Genomic DNA, 23,856 nt, shown 5'->3' on the forward strand with positions numbered 1-23,856 from the left:
TCCTTCCAACACTTCCCCACCGCTCTCTCACTCCATTCACATAGTTGTAGTCCCGATGTGATGTCATCACATCGCGCCTACACACACTGAAGCCGGAGCGCAGCGGTAAGGCAGGAGCTGAGCTGTGACAGCTCCTGCTTTACTCGCTTATATGTTCAACTCATCGGCGTCCACAGCTATATAGTATTATAGAAAGAATAATACACAGCGACGTCACATTATAGGGATAATAAACACAGTAATGTCACAGAATAGGGATAATGCACATTGTGATGTCACAGTACAAGGATAATACTCATTGATGTCACAATACTGAGATAATATACATAGTGATGTACATGAATCATAGACAGTGTGACATCATATGAAGAAAGTAATTATAATGATGTCACATGCTAGTATTAGGATGTCCCAGGAAAACTTCCAAAATCTGCCTTCCGTTGTTTTTAATGGCAGGCAGTGATTGACGAAGGCAGGGGTGAACCATGGCTTTCTGCCGCCTAAGGCGGATGTCAGAAAGCCGCCCCCCCCCCCCCGGAGCGGAGGGGGCAGGGCCGAGTGGAGGAAGCAGGACCGAGCGTCTTTAGCAGGTAGAGAGCAGGCAGGGAGAGGACCTGCTCTCTGCCTGAACGTGAGGGGCGGCTGCTGGAGCTCCAGCGGCCTCCCCAATCCACCGCTCAGTGACGGTGACCCTAAGCCAGTCCAGGACAGCTTGTCCTGGACTGGCTTAGGTCAGCAAAAATGCCGCCCTCCCTGTGGCCCTGGCATAGCGCCGCCTGAAGCGGTCGCTTCAGGTCGCCTCATGGGAGGTGCAGCGCTGGATGAAGGTGGTTCCTGCCCTATTCTGTCAGTTTTGGCACTTCAAACTGAAATTATATTGCATTGGGCTGCTACACATAGATGAATCCCATTTAATAGGGTTAATCTGCTTGCAGACCCACAGCAGTAACCCAATGGTCTTCAGTCCACAGTAAGCATACACAGCAGAATGTATAGATGTATGAACATACCTTACAAGCACACGCCTGCTATCTGGATGTCAACATTTCCCAGACTGACTATAATGCTAGTAGTCCCTCTTTCTACTGTCCTGTACTGAAAACATAAGTCAGGACAAGTCAGGACTCTTTTTCAGAAGGGTGTCTTGAGCCGCGGGATCAAGCAAGATTGAGCAGGACACTGATTTTTTCATTGACTTGCTGTATTCTCTATCTCCCATTGTCTGCACAGAATCCATCTATAATTCCTCCATGTTAACACCGTAAAACTACTTAACGCATTACTTTGCTTTTGCTTTAGTTTTTTGGTGTATAGGTTTGTTTATTGTTTTTAAAACATTATATATAATATCTACTCTCTATGAAAAACGTAATAAATAGCAGGAAAAAAATGGTTAAAAGCAGGGAATGTAAAATTATAAAAAGGGGATACACCAAGTTGAGTAGTTTTTTTTTATCATTATTATTTTAACACATTCCAGGTTTTTAGTAATTTTTTTTTAATCTGGACAACTCCTTTAAGATTTCCAAAAGAGGACAAAGGCTGTGTTTACACTGTCATCGTGGCTTCTTCCTTTATCTGTTATTGTCTTTTTTTCCATTATTGATTTATTATGTATCCATCAGAGTTTCATTTTTCCTTTCTATTGGATTGATCAATGAAGTATGGCACAAAACCTGGGCGAAAAAACTAACCCATGAATGTCCACAATGTAATAAAAATAACAATATATTTTATAACATTGTAAACATAATTCACTGAAGATCAACATCTAAATCTACATGTAATAATCCAGAGCACCAAATCCTTGCATATGACAAGCCACCACGAACCAGGTAAAAGTTACCGCATGTACCGGAATTTAGTCTTTAGTATTTGTGGTTTTTTCCAGATATATTATGAAATTACGATAAGCAGTCGTTGTAAATATTATTGTTGTCTGAAGAATGAAGAAACTAAACTCAGAGGCTTTGCCAAAGAGGAGGGAAGATGACATCTTATACAATGTCACCCAGATGCCTGATTTTCCTCAAGACATACAAGGTGAGAATAAGGCGTAGTGGGAATAGTGGCAAGTCCACATGTGAACGTGGCAAGTCTGCTTTCACATATGGACTTGCCTCTATTTCCACTGGATTATTACATCTATCTATCTATCTATCTATCTATCTATCTATCTATCTATCCTCATTGGCTTCCAGATTTAGAGTCTGAAGAAGGTCACATGACCGAAAAGCGTACAGTCAAAACTGTTCAGTCACTATTCTGTGTGGCGAATAAACACAATGCTGCAATTCTCTCAACAAATTGAGTGTGACGTCTTTTTACTGCTTGTAGTTTAATACTCGTTCCAGTACTTGGCCTTTCTAGCATCTACTCCAGAAGTCTCTCAGTACATACTGGGAAATAATAGTGTAATAACACTTGTAACTTCTAGACCAGGGCCCCATGCAGTGTAAATGCAACTGCTGAAACGCAGTGTTTTATAGTCACTTCAAATACCAACCCACACATTGCAGAGAAATCTGCACAGTGGAAATGCTGCGTTTTCCAGAACCGTTGGGTTTTGGAAACTGCAGTATGTCAATTATACCTATGGAAATGCCGGCGATTTCACTATAGGTATAATTGAAGCAGAAATTCTGTAGAGGAAAACTCTGCAGACTTTCTGTGAAAAGCACTGTGGGAAAAACTGTGATGCTTTTCCACTGCAGATTTTCACACCATGGGGCCTTAGAAATCTTATTTATCCTATATAGTAATGTACTTATTACATATACATCACCCCTATGATACTGTAAAATTAGTGGCAACCTTTACACCAAGTGCCGCAGTGTGAGAGTAACTCTTTGTAGGGGCTTTTCTATTTGTGATGTCCAAATGGTTTCATGGGGTATATAAACAGTTTAGTACTAGTAGACATGCGTAGTGAAGCTTGTAAGGTGGCTAAAATAAATACAATACCAATCTCAAGTGGGTGAATAGTTATTAATTCATTTATTTTATGATTAACATTTAGAATGTCAGCATGACAACAAATCTCTAGGCTCTGTTCACACTACATAGGTCAGGTGTATACCATGTGTACTGCATGTAAGCAAACCTTTTCATTTCCTGTATTTAATAGTATTCTTCATTATGCTATTTGATACAAGGGGATCCTGTGTAAAACATTTACATCTAGTAGTGTATACACTTAATGGCCATTTTATTAGTTGCCCATTAGTAGTCCATTGAACTTCTTTTGGCCTTTAGAAGTGCAGCAGTTCTTTGTGGCAGGCATAAATATTATTCGCAGGGAGAACCTAGGGTGTGTCTAGTGAATATTCCCCACACCATTTATTAGGGAGCTTTCACACGGAGTAAACGCGCGTGTATTTTTGCAAAAAACACGTGTAAAAATATGGCTCCCATTGACTTCAATGATATTTTTTACACTTGTAAAAATACGCCTGTAAAATGTCATTGAAATCAATGTGAGTCTTATTTTTACATGTGTATTTTGCAAAAATACATGCGCATTTACTCCGTGTAATGGCTACACCTGAACAACAGCCTGAACTGCTGACACTATGCAGGGAGGCTTCATTGATTCATGTTCCTTGCACCTAATTCTGACCCTCCCTTCAGCTTGAAGTCTGGATTCATCTGACCAATTGATATTTTTACACCGCTTTGATCCAGTTTTTGTGTTCTTTTCCCAGTGAAGTTTTGCTTTTCTGTTTTTCTTAGGGTGGGATTAGACGGCGCTTTTTTACGCAAAAAATGCATATCTATTTATAGAAACTAGGTGCGTTTTGAAGCAAAAACTTACGGTATAACCCAAGCTTTGATTTTTTTGTTACAGTTTGGGGTCCTAGGTCAATTTCCATACAGGGAGGCTCCAATCATGACTGTAAGAAAGTGGCTGTTCAATGTAGTTTTTCTTACAGTTGAGTCAATGATCTACTTAGGTTCTATTAAAGAGGACTTTTCATGTCTCCTAACATTGTGAGTGTTGCCGGTATGTGCCCTGTGCCAGAGATATGAATGTTGTTATTTTCAGTACTGATATCACTGCACTGTCAAAGGGGCCGGCCTCACAACTGAGCATCATCGCTGGGTGGTGAGGAACTCTGCCTTGCCTGTACAAGTTTGTAGAAGTGTACCATCAGGGGGTTGTTCCTAACCACCTAGTGATGACGCTGAGCTGTGAGGTCAGTCCCTCTGTGCAGTGATATTGGTACTGAAACTATTGGCACCAATATCTCTGCAACTGGGGCAGATACTCATTGCATCCGTATGTAACACAAGGTTGTGTAGGTTTTATCCCACCCTTTAGTTTGCTTACTTAGAGCCAGAATTTTACAAACCAATTCTGGCATATTTTAGCAATATTCCTTTTTTCTGACAATCCCCACCCATATGTCTAGCAAGTTTAGAAAATTATAGCTCAAACTAGATGTGCCATGTTTACGCCAGTGTCTGTCTGTAACCACAATTGCAAATCTGGGCCTTTGTCTGGGATTGCACTTCTACCTCATCGAAGTGAAAAGGACCCCGTAGACCAAAGTGTGACTATTCCTGGGTCAAAAAACCAAAAGCCTTTGTCTAATCTCAGTCATACTCTGTGAAACTAACACAAATATAATTGGACATTTATATGGAATATGTATCTTCTATTCCAGACCATAGTCGTGCCGGCTTACTAGAAACTGCTGAACAGTACCTAAAAGACAGGATTGAAGGAGGAGATAAACAGGCCCGCTTCCTTCTGGGACAACTTTGCTTTGAGGAGGTAAAGCCATAGCTGCAGAGAGATAACATGGATGACATATATACATCAGAATGTCTCATATACCATCCAGAGCTACAGTTAGGGCCAGAAATATTTGGACAGTGACACAATTTTCGCGAGTTGGGCTCTGCATGCCACCACATTGGTTTTGAAATGAAATCTCTACAACAGAATTCAAGTGCAGATTGTAACGTTTAATTTGAAGGGTTGAACAAAAATATCTGATAGAAAATGTAGGAATTGTACACATTTCTTTACAAACACAACACATTTTAGGAGCTCAAAAGTAATTGGACAAATAAACATAACCCAAACAAAATATTTTTATTTTCAATATTTTGTTGCGAATCCTTTGGAGGCAATCACTGCCTTAAGTCTGGAACCCATGGACATCACCAAACGCTGGGTTTCCTCCTTCTTAATGCTTTGCCAGGCCTTTACAGCCGCAGCCTTCAGGTCTTGCTTGTTTGTGGGTCTTTCCGCCTTAAGTCTGGATTTGAGCAAGTGAAATGCATGCTCAATTGGGTTAAGATCTGGTGATTGACTTGGCCATTGCAGAATGTTCCACTTTTTTGCACTCATGAACTCCTGGGTAGCTTTGGCTGTATGCTTGGGGTCATTGTCCATCTGTACTATGAAGCGCCGTCCGATCAACTTGGCAGCATTTGGCTGAATCTGGGCTGAAAGTATATCCCGGTACACTTCAGAATTCATCCGGCTACTCTTGTCTGCTGTTATGTCATCAATAAACACAAGTGACCCAGTGCCATTGAAAGCCATGCATGCCCATGCCATCACGTTGCCTCCACCATGTTTTACAGAGGATGTGGTGTGCCTTGTATCATGTGCCGTTCCCTTTCTTCTCCAAACTTTTTTCTTCCCATCATTCTGGTACAGGTTGATCTTTGTCTCATCTGTCCATAGAATACTTTTCCAGAACTGAGCTGGCTTCTTGAGGTGTTTTTCAGCAAATTTAACTCTGGCCTGTCTATTTTTGGAATTGATGAATGGTTTGCATCTAGATGTGAACCCTTTGTATTTACTTTCATGGAGTCTTCTCTTTACTGTTGACTTAGAGACAGATACACCTACTTCACTGAGAGTGTTCTGGACTTCAGTTGATGTTGTGAACGGGTTCTTCTTCACCAAAGAAAGTATGCGGCGATCATCCACCACTGTTGTCATCCGTGGACGCCCAGGCCTTTTTGAGTTCCCAAGCTCACCAGTCAATTCCTTTTTTCTTAGAATGTACCTGACTGTTGATTTTGCTACTCCAAGCATGTCTGCTATCTCTCTGATGGATTTTTTCTTTTTTTTCAGCCTCAGGATGTTCTGCTTCACCTCAATTGAGAGTTCCTTTGCCCGCATGTTGTCTGGTCACAGCAACAGCTTCCAAATGCAAAACCACACACCTGGAATCAACCCCAGACCTTTTAACTACTTCATTGATTACAGGTTTACGAGGGAGACGCCTTCAGAGTTACCGTATTTTTCGGACTATAAGACGCACCGGACCATAAGACGCACTAAGGTTTTAGAGGAGGAAAATAGGGAAAAAAAAATTTTAAGGAAAAAAAATTGGTGAAATATTTAATAACCTAATAATATAATATTTCACCAATGTAAATAGAACCGGGGGCTTTCGGACACAGGGATACCAAATGTGTATGTGTTTCACAGTAATGTTTTTGTTTTATATGTATTCTAGGGATATGGGGGTGATTTGAACATATATCTATCTAATCTATCTATCTATTCTATCTAATCTATCTATCTATCATCTATCTATCTATCTCCTATCTATCTATCTATCTATCTATCTATCTGTCTATCTGTCTATCTATCTATCTATCTATCTATCTATCTATCTATCTATCTATCCATCTATCTATCTATCCATCTATCTGTCTGTGTCTGTCTGTCTTTCTATCTATCTATCTATCTATCTATCTATCTATCTATCCATCTATCTATCTATCTATCTACCTATCTATCTCCTATCTATCCATCTATCTGTCTGTGTCTGTCTGTCTTTCTATCCATCTATATCTAATCTATCTCATCCATGGAAGTGAAGCTATGCAAGAAGAGAAAAAGGGGCGGGCCAGACGGGTGAAGGAGGTGTGGTTTTCTAAGCAAACTTGAAAACACACCTCTTTCACCCATCTGGCCCGCCCCTCCTTCACTGCCTCTCAGATCTGGCTCTTGCAATGAAGCCACACAGGCAGGGAAGTAGGGGCGGGCCAGACGGGTGAAGGAGGAGTGGTTTCAAGCTTGCCGAGAAAACCACGCCTCCTCCTCCCGTTTGGCCCGCCCCTCCTTCCCTGTCTGTGTGGCATCATTGCCGGAGCCAGATCTGAGAGGCAGTGAAGGAGGGGCGGGCCAGACGGGAGAAGGAGGCGTGGTTTTCTCGGCAAGCTTGAAACCAGGCTTCCTTCACCTGTCTGGCCCGCCCCTACTTCGCTGCCTCTCATATCTCGCTCCTGCAAACACGCGACACAGACAGGGAAGGAGGGGCAGAGCAGGCAGGCACCGTGCTGCTCTCCGTGCTGCTCCTCATAGACAGGACACAGACGCTGCACACGCTGCATTCGGTCTATAAGACGCACACACATTTTCCTCCCATATTGGGAGGAAAAAAAGTGCGTCTTATAGTCCGAAAAATACGGTAATTGCAGCCCTTAGAGTCCATTGTCCAATTACTTTTGGTCCCTTAAAAAAGAGGAGGCTATGCATTACAGAGCTATGATTCCTAAACCCTTTCTCCAATTTGGATGTGGAAACTCTCATATTGCAGCTGGGAGTGTGCACTTTCAGCCCATATTATATATATAATTGTATTTCTGAACATGTTTTAGTAAACAGCTAAAATAACAAAACTTGTGTCACTGTCCAAATATTTCTGGCCCTAACTGTACGTCACTTGCTAAGATTGTAAGATTTCTTCCTTAATAAAATGATACAGAATTTTTGAGTAAACAGGTTTTGAACTTAGAGAGGACCCAACACCTCTCCTGAAATGTCCGACCTAGTAAAAATACTTGTATTGACATCATCTAGCTATTCTGGGACACCTTTTGTGTAATCCCTCTATTGTTCTGCCTGGGAATATAAAATAAACCGACAACTGAAAAGGTTACCATTTACCATTTCAATAGCCAGAGTCTAGTTAGAGGTTTTAGAAAATATGCTCCAGAATCCCTATTACAAGTATTTACAAAAGCAGGCATGTCCAGCAAGGTGAGAGGACTACCTTAACGCTATTTGAGGCTGAGGTCCCTCGTGACATAAACGCCACGTTTTGGCCATGGTAGAAACACTGCAGCGTTTTATAGTCTCCACAAAGTGGGTTGGATTCTGAGTAGTTGAACCCCTATCTGTAAGGCTGGTCTTACACGACCGTAATGGTTTTTGCGGTCCGCAATTTGTGGATCCGCAACACAAATTTCACTCTAAAAACTCATTCCGCAGACATCAGGTGCCCAACCACAAAGTGTATCCACAACGTTCCGTGTGTATCAGTATTATGTGGATCCGCAAAAAACAAAACACACCACAAAACACACATGTTGACATCCGCAATTACGGATACACACTGAACATGTGTTGTGTGTATCCGCAAAAATGCACGCGCTCATAGACTTCTATTGGACCTTCCATGCCGTGCTGTAAAAGCACGGCCATTACGGACATGCGGTATACTATCCGGAGCATGGTTTCAGTGTGCCACACCACTGATAAAATCTACGGTCATGTAAGAGGCCTCATAGAAAACTATGGGACTGTAAATGGTCCGCAATTTTAAACCCGCAATTGCGGACCATTTGCGGTGTAAAACTACGGTCGTGTAAGACCAGCCTTAGTTATCCATTTTCAGAAAAGTGGTAAGCAGGGTGTACAACAGTAAAAAGTTGCAATTGTTGCAAAAAACAGTATTGAAAACTGCCTGTAAAATGGTGATATTTCTCTATAGGGTTTTTACCACATTCGGCTGTATTATTAACATCACTTCACACAGAGAACTAAATGATCCTATAGTGTGTCTTTCTTTCTTTCTTTCTTTCTTTCTTTCTTTCTTTCTTTCTTTCTTTCTTTCTTTCTTTCTTTCTTTTTAGTTGCTATGATTCCTAGAATTTCTCTATCTGCCATGTGCTTGTATGTGTTTCTCTCTTGTTATATACTACTGTACCATCTATGAAACTGTATCACTGAAATTTACCCATTGTGGGACTATTAAAGGATTATCTTATCTTATCTTATCTTATCTTACATATAATGCACATTAGACTGCCACTGTCCCTCTTGGTATAACCACCCCAAATAGTGCAGCATGAGTGTACTGAACGCTCCACTTTATGTTTTTCCTTTCAGGGCTGGTATGAAGATGCTTTATTTCACTTTGAGAAAGTCAAAGGTGAGGATTATCAGGCTTTATACCAAGCTGGAGTGATGTATTATGATGGCCTGGGAACTCAAGAAGATCAGGTATGTATTTTATTGAAATGAATCATCTTGAATTATTCTGGATATCAAGGATTACACATAGGAACAGTGTGCCATAACCTCCTCTGCTGCAGTCCTGCCATGGCCAGAATGACTGTTTGGTTATAATGGGCAAAATAGTCATAGGTTAGCGACTATAAATTCACCAACAACTGGCCAGCAGTGATTTACAGGTGCAGGAGAGTGGATAGAATTTAGACAAATGCCAAGTACCTTCAGCTCAAAGTGTCACATATTGCTGCAGATCTTTCCTATGAATTGCAGCCTTTGCAATGCAACTATTCATACAGACCCCACTATCCACAGGCGCTATTAGAGTATTGAAAAATCATCAGGGCTCCCAGCTCTTCCTTCTCTTAACAGTACACACTGCCTTACTACAGAGCAATTCATCTCCAACATATCGGTGCGAGTGCCCCCTGGTGGCTGACATAAGCATCATATGCAAAGTGTAAATTTCACCTTCACATCAGCCATTAGGACTAGTGCAATCTTGATCTGCAGGAGAAAAGTATACTCGCCCCTTTTTCATGAGTCTCCCAGATTTACATGCATAGCTTACCTGGTACCATATACACCTGTAGAAACACATCACAAATCATAGAAGAAATAAACTGTGTTGGGAACATTTGAGCTAATGCTAGATGTTGGCCTAGTGCAGGCAGCTGTATGTGGTCCTGGTAGTACACATCTTGTGATTGGTGCACGCCCTTGACCAACTGCAGCCTTAGGGCCAGTTCACATGAAGTTAATGCGCTCGCATTCTGGCACATATACACGCTCAAAACAGATCACATTAATTTCAATGGGTCGTTACAGGCGTATAACGCGAGCAAAATTACGCGCGTTATACACCCGTAACAACCCATTGAAATGAATATGATCTGTTTTGATCTCTCACATTCTGACACGTGTATACGTGCCAGAATGTGAGCGCATTAACTCCATGTGAACTGGCCCTTATTGAAACAAACTCACTGGATCATAGTGATCGCTCATACTGTGAGGTCCATTATGAGTGCAGATCTATTGTCCTGTACTCACAGCATGATATGAGTATGAGACAGCAGACGTGACATCAGACTGGCACTTGCAGCATGACAGATCACTATGATAAGTTAAGCCAAATTATGGGAAATGTGGATTCCACATACACTATATTACCTGGACCACACAATTGTGCATTGCTCCCAACAAAACAATTAATGCGGTTAAAACCGCAGTTTCTGATACCCTGATGGTGGGTGACGGCACTTGCGATATCAATCCTCGATATTGATCAAGCCTTGGGATTGATATTGCAAGTACCGGAACCCACCATCCGGGTGTCGGGAACTGCGGTTTTAACTGCATTAATTTTTGTTTTGTTGGGAGCAACGCACAATTGAACTCTCCTGATGAACCCAGAGGATTTTCTCTGGGGGAAACGCATTGAGAGATTATATTGAGCCAAGCTACAATGGGTGTCCTCTATTGGTTACTATTAGAGATGAGTGAACACTGTTCGGATCAGCCGTTCCGAACAGCACGCTCTCATAGAAATGAATGGAAGCACCTGGTAAGGCGACCAGCCGCCGGCAAAGTGTACGTGCCAGGTGCTTCCATTCATTTCTATGGGAGCGTGCTGTTCGGAACGGCTGATCCGAACAGTGTTCACTCATCTCTAGTTACTATGTATATATATCCAATCATGTTACATTGTAGATCCAGTATGCTTCTCTCTAAGCTTTAATATTGGGAATAGGATAGGGGGACAGCATCAGGTGTCTCTTAGCTCCTCAACTCACCTGGGTTTTTGGTATTGATATCTCCACCAGGGTGTGTTTTAATCAATTTTTGGTCGCTACTAGATATCTGTAGTTTGCCAACTATTAGGGTTGCAGCCCTCAATATCAGCATAAAGCCGCTCCAGTGCTTATGAAATATCCGTACTGGGTTGTTATCTTCATAGAGACGGACTGCATTGGCATTTACTCATGTAACCACAGAATTATACACATTTAGAGTGGTATACATGTGAGGTTTTGTTATAATAAGTTATAGCTCTGTGATCTCATACAACATATCCCCTCCATTTACAGAAAGGCATAATGAGGAGTGGGGAATAATAGGGCGTATGCTGATTTTTGTATTGTATGTATGAGGTTTTTGGAATAATCGATAAAAGTTGAGTTTTAATATTTTTGTTATCAATACATTATTTTGCCATTTCAATATTAATATGGGTATACACACCAGTTTATAACACCATGATCAAAAGTGTTATCCTTGCAGCCAGCAGGATAGAAGTCATATAGTCTCTGAAGCTGTGGGGCATCCGGAGGCGTTGGTCATATAAGACACATTACAGGATTAGATACACTGCTCTCCCCAGTTGCTGTATCATAGCCATGACTTCAGTGTATGACTCACAGGTCTTGGATTATTTTTGGAGCTTGTACAATGATATTAGAGTTATCAGCACGTACATAAACAGATTCCCCTGTTCTGTGCTGTGACACATTGTTGGGTGTGCTCTGTTTTTGTAGCTAGTCTTTAGATCCTTAATGTCTTTCCCAAGTTCACTCTGATTCATCAGTTCCTCTTTAAGCAATTTTTGCTGTATTTTCGTAACTGTAGTATTTGAATTGCAAATACACATAATACACATAATACATCCAAGAAGTCTTTTTCCGGTGCAGCATACCACATGGCTGGCAGTTCTTTACCTTAAGGCTGAGGTCCCACCTTGCGGAAACTGAGCTTTTTTGTTGCAGATTTTGTTGCGTTTTTTGAGTCAAAGCCAAGAATGGCTACAAATGGAATTGGAAATATACAGGAAGTATTTATACTTCTAACTTCTGCTCAATCTAGTCCTGGTTTTGGCTCAAAAAACCGCAATAAAATCTGCAACAAAAAAACCTGCGTTTCCGCAAGGTGGGGCCCTGGCCTAAAGGGGTGTCCCAGCCCTAAATTGAGTTTTTGTACTAAGACCTGGAAAACCTCTTTGGCTAGGCCCTACGTTACAGAAACGCAGTTGTTTTTTTAACCAAAGTCTAGAATGGCTATAAAAGTAATGGGAAGTATATAGGAAGCTTCTTATACTTCTAACTTTTACTCAATCCTTTCCTGCCTTTGGCTCAAAAACCAACAGCAAAATCTGCAACAAAAAAAGCTGCGTTTCCAAAACATGGTGACTCAGCCTTAGGGTCCATTCACACGGAACAAACGCGCGCTCATTTTGGCAAAATACACGTATAAAAAATACATGTGTAAAAATAAGACTCCCATTGACTTCAATTACATTTTTTTACATGTGTAAAAAAAAAACCACGTCAAAATACACATGTAAAATGTCATTGAAGTCAATGGGAATCTTATTTTTACACATGTATTCTTTACACGTGTATTTTGCCAAAATGAGTGCGCGTTTACTCCAAGTGAATGGACCCTTAAACTGGCTATAGAGAAATGGTCGACACTCTATAGATCTGAGGATATATCAGAATAACATAGGAGCTGTGGGTCAACAATAAAGGCCAAAATCTTGAGATTCTGAGAAATAACTAATCACTGTCAGATAAAATATTCTTCCTATAATAATAGACTCCTTTCAGTTTTATCCAAGATGATGTGGAAGTCTCGTATATAAGGTGACGGTTATCTGCCTGCATCTTGTTTTTCTTCCAGAGGAGAGGAGTGGAGTACATGAAGAGGATTATCAGCTCCGGCAGCCATCGAGCGAACCACCTGAAATCTGCAGCTGCATACAATCTAGGGCGAGCGTGCTATGAAGGCTGCGGGATGCGTCACTCTGACGAAGAAGCAGAGAGGTCATTCTTTCTCTTCAGGCTCTCATGTGGTAGTCCGCCTCTGCGTACATCACATATACGTATCCTCTCATTGTAGATGGTGGCTAATAGCTGCAGATAATGGAAACCCCAAAGCCAGTGTGAAAGCCCAGAGCGTACTAGGAATGTTCTACTCCCGACCTCCCAGCAAGAATCTGCAAAAGGTTATTCACGACCCTTACATGTCATCAAAGTATTTCCCCATCCAGTTTATTCAGGATGCAGTAGCGGCCACTAGAGGGTGCACGGTTTACCAAGTTCAGCACTTGATACAGATACAGGATATTTGATTTTCTATAGAATTTTATTCAGGATAGGTCATAAATATCAAATTGGTGTGGGTCCAATACTGGTCAGCTGATAGCAGCAGCCGTGACATCAGGAGTACACAGTATACAGAGTTGGGGGCAGACAGCTCTGTGCACTGGCTGTGCTGGGTTACTACAGATTGGCTTGCATCAATGTAATGTTTTGGGTTTCTTTCCTGCAGAATTTTTCATTGCGTTTCTCTCTGCAGATTTTCTACCCTTTTTATAGCTGTACGGAAAATGCCAGCGCTTCCGCAGATATAATTAACATGCAGCTATTTTCAAAAACTCAGGTGTTCAGAAAAGTGCAAGTTTTCTGCTAAAGATTTTTTTTTCTGCAATGTATGGGTGGGGTTAGCCAGAATCACATTCACTTTGCTGCTGCTGTAAAATGCAGCGGTTTTTGCAACACGGGGCTTCAGCCTCATTTTTTATTATAGTCTTTAGTAAAAATTTTCTGCTGTTTTGAATCTATGTAACCTTCTGTATCTCCATGGTAACAGACTACAAACAAGCCCTGCGTAGTCAGATCCTACAGTCACAGTCCATTCTATCTTCTTTCAGCTAATATACTAAATGGATGTAAGGAAGGTTTGAGGAAAAATACAAGGGAATGTTGCTGCAGGTTCAGACCTACTGTCTGATACTATTGAGATAGATAGGCAATTAGGCATGCATAGCAGCAGAAAGCGGAATTTTGGAATTGTAGATGCATTGATGCAATAAAAAAAAAAAACAGCTTTAAAGAGTTAAGTTTATAAGATTTCATTATATGAACGCAGAAACTCTCTAAACTCTGAAACCTGGCCATCTGTGGCGTAACTAGGAATGGCGGGGCCCCATGGCAAACTTTTGAAATGCTCCCCCCCCCCCACGACCGACGGCGAAGACCTCGACCGACCAACCCCCCCGCATTCCTGTGTGCTCTATTATTCTATTATGCCCCACAGTGGCCCTTGCACACAGTATTATGCTCCATAGTGGCCCCTGCACACAGTATTATCCCTCATAGTGGCCCCTGCACACAGTATTATCCCCCATAGTGGCCCCTGCACACAGTATTATCCCCCATAGTGGCCCCTGCACACAGTATTATCCCCCATAATGGCCCCTGCACACAGTATTATGTCCCCGTAGTGGCCCCTGCACACAGTATTATGCTCCGTAGTGGCCCCTGCACACAGTATTATCCCTCATAGTGGCCCCTGCACACAGTATTATCCCCCATAGTGGCCCTTGCACACAGTATTATGCTCCATAGTGGCCCCTGCACACAGTATCATGCTCCATAGTGACCCCTGCACACAGTATTATCCCTCATAGTGGCCCCTGCACACAGTATTATCCCCCATAGTGGCCCCTGCACACAGTATTATCCCCCATAGTGGCCCTTGCACACAGTATTATGCTCCATAGTGGCCCCTGCACACAGTATTATGTCCCCATAGTGGCCCCTGCACACAGTATTATGTCCCCATAGTGGCCCCTGCACACAGTATTATGCTTCATAGTGGCCCCTGCACACAGTATTATGTCCATTAGTGGCTCCTGCACACACTATTATGCGACATAGTGGCCCCTGCACACAGTATTATCCCCCATAGTAGCCCCTGCACACAGTATTATGCCACACTGTGAACACCCATGAACAATTATTATACTCTGGGGTCTTTTCAGACCCCAGAGTATAATAATCACAGACCCAGAGGGGATATCAACATAAAAAACACTGTTACTTACCTATCCCCGGCTCCGCTGCACTCCTCGGTGGTGTTGGCCATCTTCAATGATGTCAGGAAGTAGGCCCGAAGCCTGTCTGGATCCTGGAGAGGTAAGTAACAGTGTTTGTTATGTTCCCTTACCTCTCCCGGGCCTCCGATCATTATACTCGGGAGTCTGTTTTTGGGGCCCGTGGCGTCACTTACTGATCCCGGCTCCTGCCAGGATTGGTAAGTAAATAGGGCCCGTTACAGTCTGGAGTAACTCCAGCCGATAACGGCCTATTAAGAAAAAAAAAAACGCACCGGTAGCGGCTGCCGCAGGGCCCCTAATGCCCCGGGTCCCGTGGCAGCTGCTCCCCCGGTAGTTACGCCCCAGCTGGCCATGATTTCCTTATTGTGGTTGGGTTATTTTCTTATACATGTAGTGTCTCTGCTTGCTAAGCCTGTCCATAATAAGGAAATCTTGGCTGGGCTTCTGACAAATCTCACACCACAGAAACTTTCAGCGTATCCATTGGCAATTGAACAAGAAAACAGACTGTCACCACTAAGATACTTTGAAAAAAAAAAAAGTAGTAGGCTACAAAATGAACTATTTATATTTGTAAAAATGTTAATATGGTTATGCTTGTGGGGGGAACCCCTTTAATATTATACCATATAAATGGTTGGCATTTTACAGGCTTTCTTCTGGCATTCAGAAGCTTGTGGTAATGGCAGCGTGGAGTCGCAGGGAGCTCTTGGTGTGATGTATCTGTATGGTCTGGGAATACGGAGAAATCTGCAGTTTGCACTGGAGTGCCTGAAGGAAGCAGCAGAGCGGGGAAACGTGTATGCACAAGGACACCTGGTGGGCCACTACTACAACAGGAAGCTCTACACAAAGGCAGCCGAGCTAGCCAAGAAGTAAGACCACATGGCTACAACAGGATATTTACTATTTTTTTAAACATCCCAAACTACTTTGTTACTGGAAATATCTATAACCTTGTCAGAGAACCAGTTTTTATGCCAATATTTCCATGCAAAAAAAAAAAAGGCTGAGACCAGCGATCCAGTCATTAGTTCTCCAACACATATATTACCCATGTGAAGTGTTACGGCTTGTTCCCACAGGACTGAAACTGGAAATATACAGGAGAGAAGAAAATGTCATTGCAGACAGGATACATAGTTTGCCACATTTACTGTTGGCATTGGATTTTGGATTTACTGAAATCCATGTCTGCGGTATAAACAGACACATTGCAGAATTACAGTTCCAAGCTGCAGGTCAATTTCTGCTGCACATGGGTGAAATTTAGAGAAATCTGATTTACTGTCATAACCTGCACATCTTCTGCATGCACTGCTGGGACCAAAAAACTGCAGTGGAGTTCCCTTTTTAAACTAAAATCTGACCATACACATTAGATAGCCGTTGTCTGACACCCCCATAACACATGCACACTCAGCTGAGCCGTGCATAACTACTGGATAGTGCAGGGGAGAACGTCACTGCTAGACATGTTTAGTAGTGGCTTATCTTCCCATGAGCACAAGGATCAAGCAGTTGGCATTCATCTGCTGTCAGGAAGGGTAAGGAGGACCCCATGGACATTACAGGGCTCCTGATGACAAAGAGGAATTTGTTAATGGTGCAAGGACAATGTTTTTGCCATGTGCAAATAGATTTCTTTTTAGAGCTCCACTAATTCCTTAGTTACATTTTAGGGTCTGCATACAATACACAAAACAATTACAATACTAATTGGCACAGTGGAATAGAGGGCCCGGCCCGCAGGGGCTTACAATCTATGAGTGAAAAGCGTGTAGATGTGCTGCCACTTTAAGAAAAACTAACGTCACCTAGCAGACATTTGTAGTGGCGTATCTGCTAGGCGTTCAGATGTTCGCTATTTGCTATCTTTGGTTTTCCAACTGCTATGGTCTAGGCACCCCTCAGCACGCTATTGTATAACTACAACTCTCAGCATGCAGACGCTCTCTGCTGTTCTTGGAACTCCCATGGAAATGAATGGAGGATGCTGGGAGTTGTAGTTTCACAGCAGCTGGAGAGCCGAAGGTTGCTGACCACTGGTCTAGGCAGAAAGCTTATTTACTGGGAGTTGGTGGATGTCTCCAGGTGATGTGAAGGAGAATAAAGCCTAGACAGGTTAGGGATGCTGGGCTGGGGGCTCATCGCCCCACTAGTTCTCCTGAGTTAGTTTTACTTCATTATAAAGTTCTGTATACTATACAGCTCCCACATAGCAACATTGAAAGCTTCCAGGCTTGCCAATTATATGATAAATGAATGATAAAAAGCTCAGCCTATAGCAGGGCAAGATAATAATATAGCATAGCAATTTTACCATACACTGCAATTCAGTAACATTGCAATCTATGTATCAGCTGAAGACTGCAGGTTCAAGCCCTCTAGGGTTTTTAAAATGATATTTAAACATATCAAGAAACTCAAATAACCTCATATATAGAGAGAGAGTCCGTATTTTTCGGACTATAAGACGCACTGGACTATAAGACGCACCTAGGTTTTAGAGGAGGAAAATAGGGAAAAAAAATTTTGAAGCAAAAAATGGTAAAATATTTAATATATGGGAGTTGTAGTTTTGCAACAGCTGCAAGACCACATTGACAGGTGACCCTGCAGCTGTACGGGGACGCAGAGTGTTTTTTTTTTTTTTTTTTTTAGTAGACTGGGCATTTTCGGACACAGGGATACCTAAGCTTTTTTTTTTTTTTTTTTTTACTATTTTATTCCCCCCCGGTGGCTTGAACCTGCAGTCATTTGATTGCAAGTCCCATACACGGCAATACAATTATATTGCTGTTTATGTGACATTCTGTATACTATTACAGCTGGTCATAGACCCAGCCGCAATGGTAATATAGCAGTGACAGGCCTGGGAGCCTTCATTAGGCTCCTGGCTGTCACCCGAACAGGTCGGCTCCTGCGATATCGCTGCGCAGGAGCCGGCCTGCAACTTTACAGGTATGGGGCCGGTGAGGACCTGCTGCTGGCTTCATGCAGGGCAGGAACGTAGCGATGTCTCAGGCCCCGGCACCTGTGCCGGCGTCTATCCCTCGCCGGCATCCGCCTCTCTATTAGGGCTAGTTCACACGTGAACTGCCCGCGTGGGTTTTAACACCAAGAGAGACGCAGCGAGCCGCGTCTCTCTCTGGTCAAAACCCGCCTGCCACGACCATCGCGGTCGCGGCTTTCCCCTCCGCTGTCGGCTCAAATGAATGAGCCGACATAGGAGGGTGCTGCCGGGGGCGGAAGCCTGAAGAAAGGGCATGTCGCTTCTTTTCTCCGCTAGCAGCAGCCCGCCGCTAGCGGCGAAAAGAAGCCTGGCGATCTACATAGATCACCATTGTAAGGGGAGGTTTTTGACGCGAAATCCGCTGTCAAAAACCTCCCGTTTGCTCACGTGTGAACGAGCCCTTACAGCAGATGCCGGGCGGCCACATTTGGACTATAAGACGCACCCTTCTTTTCCCCCCAAATTTGGGGGGGAAAAAGTGTGTCTTATAGTCCAAAAAATACAGTATGTACTGTGTTCATGTAATATGTATTCTATTTACACACACAGATGTATTTAAAATTTGGGGAGTAGAAATTTTCATTCCCCTAATTTTTTTTCTGTTTAAGAGAGTTAGTGGTCTAGATAGATAGATAGATAGATAGATAGATAGATAGATAGATAGATAGGAGATAGATATAGGTTTGTAGTATGTTTTTTAGTATACCAGGTCTAGGTTTTGTGCAGTTGCTCAGATGTAGTCTGTGGTCTGTGTTATGCAGCAGGACAATGACTAGTTACATGTCAACTTTTGGGCAGATGATTGTTCTTAAGAACAATACAGAATTCCTAGTAACTTCAATAAGTTGTCCAGGTCATGAGTCAGCCAACATCCTCACACTGTACTCCACAAACATCATATACTTGGTATGCTGTCCTTGTCTTATGTTAAAGAGTTAATTATAAGGTAATCAATAAGCTAATTATAAGCGTAGCTATGTAGACAGGGACTAGATGCCAAATACACATCTGTTTGGCTCTGTACGACTGACATAATTATAGTTATTGAGGTTACAGGTACAGAATAGGATTTCCCCTTTATTGAGAATACATTTTATTTATATAGCGACAACATATTCTGCAGCACTTTACAATTTCATGGGACTAGTAAAGTTGTCAGTGGACGAACCTCCACAATCCCTGTGTCTAATGACTGGGGTCCTAAACAATAAGGTGCCCCCTAGCTGGTGAGGCGAACAAGTTTCACAGCATATGATTGAAAGCTACACAGTCCTTTCCCTATAGCTGCAGCAATTTGCGGTTTAACTTTAGTTTAGCGTTTTATATATTTAGATATTTTGATATGTATTTTTGCATTTACAAATATAACAAAAAAAAATAATTTTTAATCTTTTAGCTACACATTGTCCTTAGGGTTTCTACCCCAAGAAAGAAAAGTGCTGGAATATATAGGTCTAATGTATACAATGCTCACTAGTCACATGAAGCATACCGATCACACATGGCCGTCTTGTGACACATATTAATCTGCATTTAGTAAACACTTACTTTTATGCTGTTAACTCCTATAGGATTGTACAATATGACAACATAGACCTATTAGCAAATGCAGAAGATTGTCTACCTGTGTACACAGCTAAAGGAATTGCTATGGCCAACTTCTACCTAGCTAGATGCCTCCATCTTGGTTTGGGCATAAAGCCAGACACAGCTGCTGCAAAACAACACTACAGAAAGGTAAGCGAGAATAATTAAACTTTCCAGAGGCTTTTTACAATTTATGACAGGTTGACTATCTCCTGATATACAATATTGCTGTCATGAGTTATAGGGATCATGATAATATATACAGTATATTAGAACTTGGATACCCTGTTGTTCTTTTTGCATGTCATCAGCATGGATGTTAGTTCCCAAGATTGATGTAAAAAGTCCATCACCAATGAGCAAGGCCTTCAGACATGGTAGTCACACAGGGCATTTGTACCACAGGTAAAGTGTAGGCAGTGTGCTAGTGGAAGCTATGATGATGTAGATATCAGCATGGTTTGAAAATGAACTCCAAAGTGTCTGCTTTCATTGTTCGGCCCCATGTAGTGCTAACGCCTCAGTTTTGCCGCAGCATTTTACAGTACCTGCAGAATGGATGGCATTCTGGCTAATCTCATCCACATATTGCAGAAATATATCTGCAACAGACAAACTGCGATTTCAAAAACAGTTGCATTTTTGTAAATCAAAGTATTTTCCGCAGCACTTTTTGGCTGTGGCTCGCTATGTGGGGCTTTAGTTTTAAAGAGGCAACAAAAAATTACCTTGTATTAAAAAGGTAGGGGGAAACTAGCTGATTGGTGGAGGTCTGACTACTGGGTCCCCCAGTGATCATGAAAACTGGGCTGTTTTGCACCCCTGCTTGAATGGAGCAGCAGACCAGGCAGTGCACACACCAATCCAGTCGTTTAAATGGAACTCCGGAGATAGCTGAGCTCTGGATTTTGACTATATACTGCAGTCCCATTGAAATGAACAGAGCGCAATGTGCACTGCCTGACCTGCTGCTCTAATCCAACTTGAGAACAAAACACCCCAGTTCTTGTGCTTGGTGGGGGCCCCTGCAGTCAAAACCTCCACTTACCAGCATGTTGCTCCCTTGGATAATGGTAAATTCTAGTTACTGGAATAACCTCTTTAAGGGCCACACACTAACCTCTGAAACAACAGTGGCTATTAATGAAAGCAGATACAAGAGAGTTCACTTGAAAACTCTGCCGATCTCCACATCAACAGTACTCTGCTCTCCCCATGAAAAACACATGCATGCTTACCTGAGCCCTGTATATTCAATACACAGGGAAGTCCAGAGGAATAGTATTTGGCTGACATCTGTTGAATGTGTATGGGCATCTTTAGTCATCTGAACCGAGTAAAATATAGTAATTTAGGGCCCATTCACAAAGCAGAATCTGCCTAGTTCCTCCTCCTATTGTTTTGAATGGGAAGTGAAGCTGATTCAGCCACAGAGTCCGCAGCACAAGATCCCCTGCAGATTAGGCCCGTTTAGGCTAAAGCCTCAAGTTGTGGAAATGCAGCTTTTTTTTGTTGCAGATTTTGTTGCGATTTTTTGAGCCAAAGGCAGGAGTGGATTGAGCTGAAGTTAGGAGTATAAGAACTTCCTATATATTTCCTTTTCCATTTGAAGCCATTTTTGGCTTTCACTCAAAAAACTGCAGCAAAATCTGCAACAAAAAAAAGCTGCGTTTCTGCAACGTGGGGCCTCAGCCTTAGGGGGCGTTCACACTACCGTCTGTGTCCGACAGGTAGTGTCCGCTCCTAGTGTCTGTTCAAAATCTGGCACGAACATTAGGAGTGGACACTAGCTGTGTCCATGACACCTGTCATTTATTTAAATGGCGATCGGGTGCGTTCTTTTGCACTCCGACATGTTGGGTTTTTCTGTCCGCTTGAAAAGTCGGACATCTTCACTTGCGGACAGTGAAGGAAGGGCACGGAGTGCAAAAGAACGCACCTGATCGCCTTTTAAATGAATGACAAGTGTCACAGACACAGCTACTGTCCGCTCCTAATGTCCGTGAGAGATTTTGAACAGATACTAGGAGCGGACACTACCTGTCGGACACAGACGGTAGTGTGAACGCCCCCTTATCCAGCATTCCCTCGTGAGGATCCAGGAAACAGAAAATAAAGAGGAATCTGAAGCTGATGTCCACCTAACACTCCTCTACAAATTCTGCAGTATGAATGGGCCCTTATAATTCTGATGTGACTATTACCATTCTGAATGGATGTATCTAGGAAGGTTATGCCCCAGTGCCATTATTAGTACATTACTACCTTCTGTAGGGGTTGGTCAGGGTGGTTTGAGGTACATATTGTAGAGTTAATACACAGGTCAGATGCACTCAGATCTGTTATGTAATGTTACTGTTTTAGGAATTTGACACAATTTGATGCAGAATCTGATTGAAATCTGACTTCCTTTCATTTCAGTGGGAGGCTGTAGCAGATTTTCTCAGCTAGTGGGGAATAAAACCCAAGCATCCCTGTCTGTTATTCAGGCGGATTCTGGCTCTGCCCAAAAAAAGGAAATCCTTTTTTGACAAGCAGAAAAAAATCTGCTTTAAATTCCTGAAGCCTTTTCTGCTTGACAAATTCAGTGTCAAACTCCTACATGTGAACACTCTCCAAGACCCTTAGTCCAGTCGTCCAGCTCTTGACTTGTACTGTTATTCTAACCATTCTATCTTCCAGGCTTTTAGCATTGATGCAGATGTGAGCAGTGATCTCCAGAGTGATGTCATATATGGAAATATATAGCAGTGATTTATCTCTAAACTTCTAGTCCCATGACACGCACCATGCTGAAAATTAATATTGCACTATCTTGTGAGCAGCCATGATGATTTGCCAATATACACTATTAAATACATACGTTGCACCTTCTTCTGATACGTACTTGAGTGTTCCTTGTTTGGAATAAGACATTGACTTCCTGTGCGGTTACTGTCTCAGCAATAAACCGGTGACCAGAGTTCATTTTTTTATTTATTGCTTACAAATAGTTTAAATAATGGGCAGTCTTTGGTAAAAATAAAAGCAGTAAAGAATAAAATATTCACAAATACATTACATAAAGTATTGCACAAAACATTCTTCAATACACCGGAAATAATAAAGGAATGTTCGAGATCCTCAATGAGGAAATGATCTGTACAACATTCAGTTTAGTCTCACCGCTATATCTTACATAACACCTCCTCTTCTTGAATGTCATGCACGTCCAGTGCCTAACGTTCCACTGAACTGGTTAAAAGAGTCCCCCCTGTACTTACACTACGTTTACATCTGCGGCATTGTCTCCGAAAAACGGGCCATCTAGTATGGGACACTAACGGATCTTGAGGGACTCCCTTGACCCCATAAGAGTGTCTCATGTGGGATTTCTGACGTACTCTGCGCAGAGACTCTGATACAGATGTGGACGTAGCCTTACAGCATATTAACACTGCAGGCCTTATTGTAGAGGGAATGGTAACCAAATAACATTTCTTAAGTAAAACCGATATCAATGCAGCATTATTGTCTACAATGACTACAGTAATGGCCTCTCCTGTCTCACATAAAATAAAGGAAAAAAAAAAAAAAAAAAAAGACACCGGAGAAGAAGTAGTCCTCAGTCGGCCCTCTATGGAAAAGAGGAAAGTATTGAGCATGTCTATTGTTACACAGACATTAGAAGTAGTGGTTCACTTTGTGCTGTCACAGACTGGACCAGCTTTAAGTTGTTCTAAATGAGTCCTTAGTTCTGGGCACAACTCTACCAGAAGCACTTCAAGCAAGACCTGGAAGAAAACATACAGAAGTGTATCAGCCATGACCGCGGCCTGTATCAAACAAGAACAATATGGCTTAAAGATGATATAAAAGGGCAACTGTATACACACTGGTTTCTGGTGATACATAAACCAGTAGTAGTGATGACTACGAGGAGGCAGGTGTTGGGCCATACCTTTGTAACTCAAATATAGAAATTTTTTATTCTGAAATGTGGCTCCATATAGACTATTCCCATCATGGTCATAGTGCTGGTGGACACAAGAGCTTAATAGGTCCCCATTAGAGATGAGCGAGTAGGTATTTGATCAAATACTA

General features: G+C 42.2%; 2 protein-coding genes across 3 annotated transcripts in view; one reads left to right on the forward strand and one right to left on the reverse strand.

Moving 5' to 3' along the window:
* Window positions 1-1,749: 1,749 nt before the first annotated feature.
* Window positions 1,750-22,715, forward strand: LRP2BP (LRP2 binding protein). The gene is made up of 9 exons (XM_075259300.1): window positions 1,750-1,835; window positions 1,946-2,043; window positions 4,668-4,777; window positions 9,149-9,262; window positions 12,950-13,092; window positions 13,169-13,274; window positions 15,822-16,045; window positions 19,758-19,923; window positions 22,456-22,715. Exons 2-9 carry the CDS (start codon window positions 1,947-1,949, stop codon window positions 22,519-22,521), a joined length of 1,026 nt encoding a protein of 341 aa, XP_075115401.1. The 5' UTR covers window positions 1,750-1,835; window position 1,946; the 3' UTR covers window positions 22,522-22,715.
* Window positions 22,716-22,729: 14 nt separating this feature from the next.
* The window catches only part of SNX25 (sorting nexin 25), a 157,663-nt gene continuing 156,536 nt past the window's right edge, over window positions 22,730-23,856 (reverse strand). For both annotated transcript variants that reach the window (XM_075259164.1, XM_075259155.1), the window contains exon 19: window positions 22,730-23,546. In XM_075259164.1, the coding sequence (XP_075115265.1) occupies window positions 23,451-23,546 (96 nt within the window). In that variant the 3' untranslated portion in view covers window positions 22,730-23,450. The remainder of the gene's footprint in view (window positions 23,547-23,856) is intronic.

Source organism: Leptodactylus fuscus, chromosome 1, assembly GCF_031893055.1.
Source record: "Leptodactylus fuscus isolate aLepFus1 chromosome 1, aLepFus1.hap2, whole genome shotgun sequence".
Lineage (NCBI taxonomy): Eukaryota > Metazoa > Chordata > Amphibia > Anura > Leptodactylidae > Leptodactylus > Leptodactylus fuscus.

What these genes read in the sequence shown, in the direction of transcription:
- LRP2BP (XM_075259300.1), top strand. Translation starts at nt 1,947, where the DNA reads ATGAAGAAACTAAACTCAGAGGCTTTGCCAAAGAGGAGGGAAGATGAC. An exon ending in CCAGCAAGAATCTGCAAAAG is followed by an intron (nt 13,275 to 15,821) that starts GTTATTCACGAC and finishes GGCATTTTACAG; the next exon opens with GCTTTCTTCTGGCATTCAGA. An exon ending in CAAAACAACACTACAGAAAG is followed by an intron (nt 19,924 to 22,455) that starts GTAAGCGAGAAT and finishes TCTATCTTCCAG; the next exon opens with GCTTTTAGCATTGATGCAGA.